Source organism: Theropithecus gelada, chromosome 10 (genome assembly GCF_003255815.1).
Source record: "Theropithecus gelada isolate Dixy chromosome 10, Tgel_1.0, whole genome shotgun sequence".
Lineage (NCBI taxonomy): Eukaryota > Metazoa > Chordata > Mammalia > Primates > Cercopithecidae > Theropithecus > Theropithecus gelada.
The window spans coordinates 79493749-79504775 of record NC_037678.1 but is presented as its reverse complement, the minus strand read 5'-3'; the positions used below and the strand labels follow the sequence as shown (position 1 = coordinate 79504775).

The 11027-nt window shown below is 36.2% G+C and overlaps 1 protein-coding gene across 2 annotated transcripts in view; it reads right to left on the bottom strand.

Annotated features, from left to right (window-relative positions):
- Positions 1–11027, bottom strand: part of PLCB1 (phospholipase C beta 1) — a 753090-nt gene that overhangs the window by 731073 nt on the left and 10990 nt on the right. For both annotated transcript variants that reach the window (XM_025399458.1, XM_025399457.1), the window contains exon 2: positions 3542–3619. In XM_025399458.1, the coding sequence (XP_025255243.1) occupies positions 3542–3619 (78 nt within the window). The remainder of the gene's footprint in view (positions 1–3541; positions 3620–11027) is intronic.

Sequence of the window (11027 nt, the reverse complement as noted above, 5' to 3'; positions counted from 1 at the left end):
ACAAAAAAAAAAAAAAAAAAAAAAAAAAAAAAAGAAAGTAATAGGAGTTCTTCATGTAAAACGTGTGTTTTTCCTCCCATTCCTTTTTAAATTTAATGATGTGTTCCTTTTCCCTTCCCCCAAGCTCCAGTTGTATGAAGACAAGGAAGAGTTTACTGAACTATATTGAACTTCTTGGATCTGAACTAGTGGTGACTAGTTTTATTTTTACACCAACCTTGGCACAGAAGCACAGCATCAAGTTGCAAGGCAAAGGTCTAATTTTTTTCATATTCTAGCAGGATAGGTTTTGGTTAACTCTTTAACATTGACACCTTTTTTCCTCTTTAGCCTTTCTTTCAAAACCGGTGGAGCAGATTCTTACAGTTCACATGGTTTTCACAGCTAATACTTCCTGTGTCGGTTTTTTAGTGCTCACATGGCACGGATCCAGAGAAAAGTTATAGCCTAATGCATGCCACCTCTCAAGGACTCAGGCTGTGCAGGACTCCCTTCTCACCCGTGACTTACAAATAAATTCATCCTCTTCACATCACCTACACTTACACAAGAAAAACCACTCTCCTTAAAATAGTCATATTCAGAAACTCATTTTTGCTCATTTTATTCAATAAGATTTACAGAGCCAACAATACAGTGAAAAGAATTATTAAAATAAGTCCAGAGCTGGCACAAAGCATAAACATTTATCCCTAAAAACGATATTCATATTTATCTGCTTCCACCAACTCCAAACATTCTGTCAGTGTTTCACTAAAACACATTTCTGCTACCTAAAAATGACTCGCTAGCTTTAATTTTTGATTCCTAAATTCATCATCCGTGCTGTCTTCTTTGTCACCTATCATTTCTATGGTGACAAATCAGAGAAGGGGTTTTGGAAGGCAACATGTCATTGTCTACAGAGGGGAAAGCCAGTGGCTTGAAATAAGTGGCTCTGATACAAGATCTGATGTAGCCATGACAAGAGGACATGCACAGAACACCATACAATGTGACCATTTACCTCCAATGCTATAAAAAAGAAAAACAAAAAACTCTTGTAAAATCCTCCCTACTAGGGATTTCTGCTCACCTCTGAGCAGACTAGACCTCAGATGATTGCTAATCCAAGTACTTTGGTATAAGCTTCATGAACCAAAGAGGGAATATATTAGAAGAAGCCCAAAGGGAGAAGAGAGGCATATTACAATAAACACCAGTGCAAGCTTCCCTACCAATGGAAAACACAGTGCATAAAATCAAGGGATAAACTTAAAGGTATCACATTTTCTTGTTCTCTGAGAGATTATCTCTATGATACACGTGGCAGATTCCTAAAACTAATTGCCAGATAAAAATATTTTTTAAAAAGTGGCCCTCTAAGTAGCATCATGATTGTACCATTCATCCATGTACCTTCAAATGATCTTATGCAAAAACACCCACTAAAAGCTTGGCGTGCCATCTTTTATTTGCATGCACCATTTCTTCTAGCACACATTTACTCTAATTCATCACTTAGAGTCGTCCATCTCCTAAAAGTGGATGAATCACTCTTGCTGGTTCCAGGACTGGGCTTAAAGCCAGAAAGAAAATGACAAACTTGAAAGCATGGTAAGTCTAATTTTTTTTTTCTTAAATCCTCTCATCTTTTGGATTCTAAGATATATGATCACTAAGAAATAAGCCTCCAAATTCTGATAAATGACTGAGAGATGACTTCGGTATTTAGAAAGTGAAAAATCAAATTTACTATTTCTATCTGTTAGCTAGAACTGTAAGAGTAATATCCATGAAAAGAAAAGTAATAACATGATAAAAGGAATTGCTACCACATTATCTGTTTCAGTGGGTCATAAACAGCATTACAACCAAGATTAAAAAGTTTGTGAAAAAATTAAAACAAATTTTCCTGCATTTGAAAATAAACATGGGTCGAAATACTGGGTTCACAATAGAGATGCAACAAAGAGGCTTTGGTCCTAAACCCTTTTTCTTTATTAAGCAAATAAATATTGATGATTGGTCTAGAGGGGAGTTTAACTGAGTTGCCATGAATTATTTAAAAATCCCAGAATATCTTCTGTTGCTTTTATAGAAGCTTGATCTACAAGTTGAAAAATCAAACTGACAGTTTGGTCTCTTGTACAAATACCCAAACTCTAGAAATGTTCTAGTCATTATAAATACATCTTTCATGAATATAGTTTCAACAGTTCTAAAAATATCCTTTAGGAGAAGAAAAAAACACCCAAAAACAAAACTTCTTGCAAGCCATTGTTTTACACATAACAGCAGGAAACCAAACAGAATGTCTAAGCCAAAGCGATTAACACACCCAATAATAAATGTGAGTGTTAAGTAGGAAATCCTACTCAAATACAATTTTTGACATTAGCATAGGGTCTGTGGTTTACCTCCACTTCTATAGCCACACATGGTTCCACAGCACACTGATTTCGAATCTAACTCCAGGACAACAACTGAAATTTGCCTTTTGAATGATGTGTAAACAGGCTCATTCAGGAGTGGCCCTGGGACCAGACACTGGTATAATTGAGCTTGCCTCAGAGACAGAAGGCAAAGCTGACAGGCAACTAACTCCAGGAACTTTGGACATAAGAAACTAATTTAGAGTTTTGACAGAGCTAACAATTTGTTCCTCCTTCATCAGTAACTGTGGAGGTTGCAGCTGTTTTAATGGTATACTATTATTATTCTACTGTTTTCAACATGTATTTAGCATTCTCAATAAACCCTATCTCATTTCTCCATATATCAAAACTTAGAGAACAAAAACATTCTATATTCTGTGGCCTCTGAGGTTCAAGTGTAGGACTGTGGCAATGATGCTTGAAATAATAACCACTTTCCACGAGTGTTCTCGTCTAACTGCCCATTAAACTCCAAATAAATCTTATGATCAGCAGATATTCTACTTTTTAATAATTCAGTACAGAATCATCAATTGGTTTCATAATAAATGAGATAATAAATTCATGCTACTGTGGGCAGAAAGCTAATTTAGTAAGAAATTCCTGACAACTGAAGGAATAGGCTAAAGGAATTTTATTCTTGATTTTCTGACATAAACAAATTATCAAGGCCAAATTCCTGCTGATTCTGAGAGAGTCCTTAATGAACAGCACAGGGGAAAAGAGAGAGAAAGAAAAGCCAACGGGTATCGCTACTGGGTCAAAAGTTATTTTCTCATCATTTTTCTTCATCCTTTATGGGTGGGGACTTAAATCAGGAAAGCTGGCTAATTATGTTCTACACCAAGTGTAATTCAAATTCCCCTGTTCTTATCCTAACACATAATATAAGCAGTACCAAAAATACCAGTTGCTCCAGAATTTAGCAAATCTACTATTTCAAACTAGTGACTTTGAAAAGTCCTAAATTCTAAGAATACCTTAGATATTCTTTAAAAGTGGAACATTTAAATAAACTGCAAAAGATCTGTAGAATGGATGCTCTTCTATAGACAAGATACGTAAATACTTTTCAAAGTAGTAAACAATGGAAAAATGTAAGAAAGACATATCTCATTTCTTACCTTGTTTTGATCTGTCCAGTAAAAGAAAAATCCCTGAGGGTCAGTCCTCAAAATAATTGGAGTAACAATAGTTGAGTCCTAGAAATGTAAGAAGAAACATGAATATCAACATATATAATTGTAGAAAAATCTATCCAGGAGTTATTTAAGAAGTAATAATTGTAAGGAGATTCTCCAAAGTAATCAATTATTAAGAAAAATTTCAAAAGAAATTAGACATGGCATTTTTAACTTCATGGAATTATCCATTATGTAACTGAAGTACTTTCCTAATAATCAGAATACTTATACATAACTTGTAACGGAAAAAGCCATTATGCATTTATTGATTAAGGTATGTTTTCTATTAAAAATCTATATTTAGTTTTTCAAATAATTTTAGGACTAAACATCATTACATATTTTTATGATTAATATTAACTAAAATCCATGCTTAAGAATAGTATTTTAAATTACATTTGCTCCATAAAATGATTTTTAATTGTAATAGAGTAAAACATAGCATTTGAGCATCCCTGTTTCCAAGGTAACTGTAAATAACGCCATCTTCTACATATTCAGAAAGATATATACAAACTTGCTGCAAATTTCAATTTTACATGCTAAAATAAAACATCATAGGTAAATAGTCTTCAAAGTTGAAGGCATGCATAGTACAAAGCAAAACTTGCCCACATTGTAATTACAATATTAAACATTTCTAAAACACGTGTTCTTTTCTCTTAGCAATTTTCAGAAAGACATACTATCTGCACAAGAAAATACATATCACTGGATATGGATTTTTATCCTGAAACACTCAGGCCTTTGCAGGAATTGCATTTTTTAGAGAGACATAAATTGCCAGTTTTTTCAACTGTTTCATACGCACAACCATAGTGTGTCATATCATCTAGCTTATTAAAAGAATTTGTAATGAAAATTAGAACTTGAGAGATAATTTTGGCATAGGGACTTTTTTCTTCCTAATGGGCAGAGTAGTATGAACGATTTTTATCTATATATTGTTTTATTGTAAGAGCTCCGTTCTGGAAGATGTTCTTCTCTTGGGTTCAAATTCCTGCCTGTCCTGTCTCAGTGCATAGCTTTACACAACTGAAAAAAGAAGGGGATAATCATAATACGTAACTCAGAAGGTTGTCGTGAGAATTAGCTAGGATAATTTGGGGTAAAGCATCTGGGCACGTATGCCACATAAAAATGTTCATTATTATTATAGTGGATTATATTTAAAAACAAATGTATCAAAATACTAAATGTAAGTTTATCAGAATATTCTGTGTTACTGTAGTAAAATACACAGAACATAACATTTACTCTTTTCTAATATACTTTTCAGTGGTATTACATGCATTCACCTTGCTGTGCTGCCATCAGCACCATCCATCTTCAGTACTTTTCATCTTCCCAAATTGAAACGCCACATGCATTAAACACTAATTCCTCATTCCCTCCTCCCCCCATAACCTGGCAACCACCATTCTTACTTTCTGTATCTATGAATTTGACTACTCCAGGTAATTAAATAATTTGACTATTTTAAGTAGTTATATAAGTAAAATTGTATAATATTTGTCCTTTTGTGTTTGCCTCATTTTATTTAGCATGAAGTCCTAAAACTTCATTCATAGAGCATGTGTCATATCTCCTTCCTGTTTAAAGCTGAATAATATTCCATTTATGTGTATGCCATGTTTTGTTTATCCATTCATCCACTGATGAATATCTAGGTTGTTTCCACCTTTTGGCTATTGTGAATAATGCTGTTATGAACATAGATGCACAAACATCTATCTGAGTCCTTGGTTTCAGTATATACCCAGAAGTGGAAATACTGGATCACATGATAGTACTATGTTTTTTTTTTTGAGGAACTGCCATTCTGTTTTATGCTGATATTCCATATATACATCCTTAACATGCAGTTGGAAAAAACATATTTTACAAGGACTGTGCTGTTGCAAGGAACTTCAGCTAGAATTTTAAAATTTCATAATTACTTCTAAATGTCAAAAAAAGACATTTGAAAATAAACTTGATATAATGAAAGAATAATTTTTAATATATTTTAGGCTTCTTTCATGAGATTGCATGCATAATAGCTCACAGCAATATTTCCAATAAATCATAGCAATATTTTCAGTCCTGTTTTCTTACTTCTAGAAGTGGGCAAAATAAAAGTTTTGACAGGCTGCACACAACACACATTCCCACTTCTAGAGGAATTTAGAATAAACTGTAGGTGTGTCTTATCTTTTTCAAGTCAGTTCCTTTTCTTATCAGAGCATCTAACAAAATTCTAATCAAAATCTTGGTGGCAATTCCCTGCAAGGATCCCAGACAATCAAACATTTAAGTGAGCAGAATAAAACTTTTCAAAATTTATATTTAGGAACACTATTCTATGCTGCCTAGTTTGTTTCAGATATTTCCATTTCTAGCTTATTCCTTCCCCTCCTTCAAAATTAAACCTTCTTTGTTCAATGTTTTCTTGACCCCACTCTTCCGGCCACAGTTCCTCTGTTAAGTGATCATTTATCTCGGCTCCCTGCCTGCTTCCTTCATAATCACCTCTAACATTCCAAGATCCCCTGGAACTTGGCATTCTTGCCATGCAAAGTAGGATTTGACCCAGAAATATATGAATGTCTATTTTCATTTCCACCTGCTTGTTTTCCCACCTCCCACATAGCTGCTAGTGTCTATATTCTCCCCATACCAAAGTAGCCACTCAACCCAGATCCCAAATATTCTTAATTGTCAGAACATATGCCCAGGTTTGAAACTTGAAATATATGATCATCCTTCATTGACAAAGGAGTTGCAGATAGGTTGCAACTCTTGGGACCTTTGTAGAATGATGAAGACAGCTCTCAGATGGTCTATATTTTAATCCTTTACCTCTCCATCAACATCTATAACATGTGTATTTTGTAAGATTGTTGTTTTGAAACTTTCATATGCATCAAATTCACTGAGGGATGTTGTAAAAACACAGATTGCTGGGCTCTTTCTCCAGAGTCCCTCATTTAGTAGCTCTGGGACAGAGTCTGAAAATCTGCACTTCTAAGAAGCTCATGGTGATGCTGATGCTGTTGGTCCAGGGACCACACTTAAAAAACCACAGATGTAGGCGTATAATGGGTGAGGCTTTAGGTCAGGAATACGATGATGTTTACCTCCAAGAACACCTGTGACCTTAGAATGCAGGCAAACCATATCTTGTAAGTATATTGCTTCTAAGAATTCAACTCTAATTTACTTAAAGTTATAAGATATTTTTTCTAATAAGTATTTGTCTATAAAGAAGAAAACAGTAATAAACACACTTGTCTTAAGTTAGTAATAGCAGATAATGTTCAGTAAATTTCTACTTGCTGCTCTTTATTTCATAGAATACGTTTTACTGTCATATCATCAATAGTGAAGACTAATATAGTAATTAAGAAGATGTTATTTAGTAAATTACATGAATCTCTGAAGAGTCTTTAAGCCAAATCAAAAATGATCAAGGGGCAAAGCAAAAGACCTTAACAAAACCTCGAAATCCTGAAGAATAAGAAACAATTCAGCAAGAAAAAAAAAGAGTCAGTGGAATCAACATTAACATTACAATGATTTGCTCATCAATGCACTGATATAAGTCAATAATAAATACTAAAGAAACTGACATGAAATGACAAAGGCATTACTAATCCAAACTCACTTCTAATACCAGTATACCTTTTTATAAAAATCCCTGACTGAATAGTAACTGATGCATCCTCAACATTTGCTCTGAGCCAATCACTGTGGCAAACTTCACAGCTTTTCTCCTTTAATACTTATAATAAAGCTTTTCTCCTTTAATACTTATAATACTTATAATAACTTATAATAACTGAAGACACTATTATTATTCCCATTTTACAGATACCTAGACCAAGGCTTGGGCTAAATAACTTGCTCAAGGAAAGCCAGTTAAGCTAGTACGGGAAGCACTGGAAATTAAACCTTCAAGTACGCACTCTATAACAGTGCTTCTCAACTTTTTCCATTATTGCCCTGCAAAGGAGCCTTTTTAGGTCTTTATTTTTCTAATAATCCTCCACGACATTTCAATATTACAGATAGGCTGAATATCTGTATATATGCTGTATGTATAACTGTGCTTTATACCAAAAAAAAAAAAAAAGAGAGAGAGAGTAAGAAGATTTTTTGCTGTTGTTGTTCTCCAAAACCACTTTTCATTTCCTTGGAAGCGACATGGCCCCTGTTGAGAATGGATGCCCTATACTGGTGCTGTCCAATACGGGAGCTGCTGTGGCTCCCTGTGACGACTGAGCACTTGAAATGCGACTGCTGAGACTAAGATGTGCTGCAAGATTTCAAAGACTAAGAATGGAAACAAGAATAGAAAATAGCTCACTAATGATTTCTGACATTGATTACAAGTCAAAATGGCTACACTGGATTAAATTAAAGATAGCACTCATATTAATTCCATCTGTTTCTTTTTTACTTGTTTTAATGAGGCTACTAGAGAATTTACAAGTATCCTATGTGCCTCACATTATATTTCCGTTAGGCAGGGCAACTCCAAACCTTCACAGGGATACTCCTTAACAGGGAAATTTCTCACAAAACAGTCTCAGTGCTCTTGTCACACAATTCCAGCAAGGTTGTTTATGGTTTTACCCACATATGCAGCTACCATTTAATTTTTAACATTTAAATAGTATAAAATAAATCTAACTTCTTCTCTAAGTGTCAGTTCTTCAATATCTAACTAGAGCTATCATGTTGCTACCCTCTGAGCTACACTTTACCAGGCTGAGGTATGTCATTGGGTTCATCGTGCCCCCCTCCCCAACAACTCACATGGTGAAGTCCTAACCCCCAGTACCTGAAAGTATGACCTTATTCAGAGATAGGGTCTTTACAGATATGATTAAGTTAAAAGGAGGCCTTAAAAGTGGGCCCTAATCCAGTATGACTGGTGTCCTTATAAGAAGAGGTCGTCTGGACACAGGCATGTACAGAAGGAAAATGATGTGAAGATGCAAGAAGTCGGCCATCTACCAGCCAAGACGAGAGGCCTGGAACACATCCTTCCCTCGTGGCCCTCAGCAGGAAGCAATCCTGCTGACACCTTTATCTCCCACTTCCTTCAGAACTGTGAGAAAATAAATTTCTGTTGTGTAATCCACCCAGGCTGCGGTCCTTTGTTATGGAAGTCTTAGTAAACTACTAGGAAGTATAACCCTAAACCTCAAGGCTCGTGTCAAGGGCCAGTTCACAGACCCATGGCACATTCCTTAGCACCACTGTCAGCAAGTCTCCTGGCCAAGGTTGACCACAATTCTCACTCCACAGTGATTCTCATGTTTTTATGCTGTTACGAGAGAACACACATGAATAGAGGCATGCACTTCTAAACTAATCAATACCACAGAGTCAACAGGAAAAGTAACAAGCAATGTTCCACAGGGATTGCCCAAGACTTGCATTAGGAAGCAGCAGGGCCAAATACAGCAAATAGAGACATTGGGGGGAAAACAGCTATGCAACGGACAAAGAGTTCTAAGGGTCACAGAAAATCAGATGTGATGCCTGTCAAACTAAACATGAGCAATACAGCCCTGGCTATGAAATGAAAACATTATAAAGGTAGTCTTGGATGCCAGATGGGGAATTAAGATCATTTAAGTAAAACATCCCTGTGTATCAGCATTGATGAGACTTTTCCTCCAGGAGTGTGTCTACTCTGAAATTTCCCAAAATAAACAAAAGCAGAAGAGACGAAGAAGGTCCAGAGTAGGAATGCAAAACAGTGGAGAGAAGCAACGTGAAGATACTGGCTTCCTACAGAACAAGCAGGAAGATCCCTTTTTTTTTTAATTTATTATTATTATTATACTTTAAGTTCTAGGGTACATGTGCATAACGTGCAGGTTTGTTACATATGTATACTTGTGCCATGTTGGTGGTGTGCTGCACCCATCAACTCGTCAGCACCCATCAACTCGTCATTTACATCAGGTATAACTCCCAGTTGCAATCCCTCCCCCCTCCCCCCTCCCCATGATAGGCCCCGGTGTGTGATGTTCCCCTTCCCGAGTCCAAGTGATCTCATTGTTCAGTTCCCACCTATGAGTGAGAACATGCGGTGTTTGGTTTTCTGTTCTTGTGATAGTTTGCTAAGAATGATGGTTTCCAGCTGCATCCATGTCCCTACAAAGGACACAAACTCATCCTTTTTTATGGCTGCATAGTATTCCATGGTGTATATGTGCCACATTTTCTTAATCCAGTCTGTCACTGATGGACATTTGGGTTGATTCCAAGTCTTTGCTATTGTGAATAGTGCCACAATAAACATACGTGTGCATGTGTCTTTATAGCAGCATGATTTATAATCCTTTGGGTATATACCCAGTAATTGACAAATGGGATCTAATTAAACTAAAGAGCTTCTGCACAGTAAAAGAAACTACCATCAGAGTGAACAGGCAACCTACAGAATGGGAGAAGATTTTTGCAATCTACTCATCTGACAAAGGGTTAATATCCAGAACCTACAAAGAACTCAAACAAATTTACAAGAAAAAAACAAACAACCCCATCAAAAAGTGGGCAAAGGATATGAACAGACATTTCTCAAAAGAAGACATTCATACAGCCAACACACACATGAAAAAATGCTCATCATCAGAAAGATCCCTTTTTAACACAATGTAGGGAAATGTTGGAAGCATTGTTCTTCAAGTACCATGCAAGATACTTCAGATAATCCACTAGAGAACCAAATTAAAGCCCAGATACCAAATCAACTGAGGTGCTCCTGGCTTAGTGGGGGCATCAGATGAGAAAAACCAATAATTTCAATAACATATAGCTCTGGTGGGTATGCAGTGGCATCTCAATGTGTTTTTTAATTTGCATTTCTCCAATGACTAATGATGTTAAACATCTTTTCATGTACTTATTGGCCTTTGGGGTTGCAGGGAGGGTGGTGAACTGGCTGGATACTTTTAAGAGCATAGTATATCATTTATCATTTTCATCAGTGGTTTTCAACTGGGAGCAATTTTCCACACCAGGGGACTTTTGGCAATGTCTGGAGACAATTTTGGTTGTCACTACTGGGGGGTTTTGCAACTGACACCTAGTATCTAGAGCGAGGGATGCTGCTAAATATCATATAATACACAGGTCAGACTCCACAACAAAAAAACTAATGGGGCTAAATGTCAATGGTGCCAGGGTTGAAAACATGGTTTTAATAGTTTCTGGTTGACTTTATAAGTCTAAAATCCTCCAAGGACCTAACCAGTATATATGCAGGCCCTTGCCATCCAACCACATTATCTGAGCCACACTCCCCTGTGCTAATTCTGCTTCTGTCTTTCAAAACCCTGAGTTTCTTGGCTCTTTGGAATACCCACACCTGCTGTTCCCTCCACCTGACACATTCTTCTACTCATGTGGGCCTAAATCCCACTTT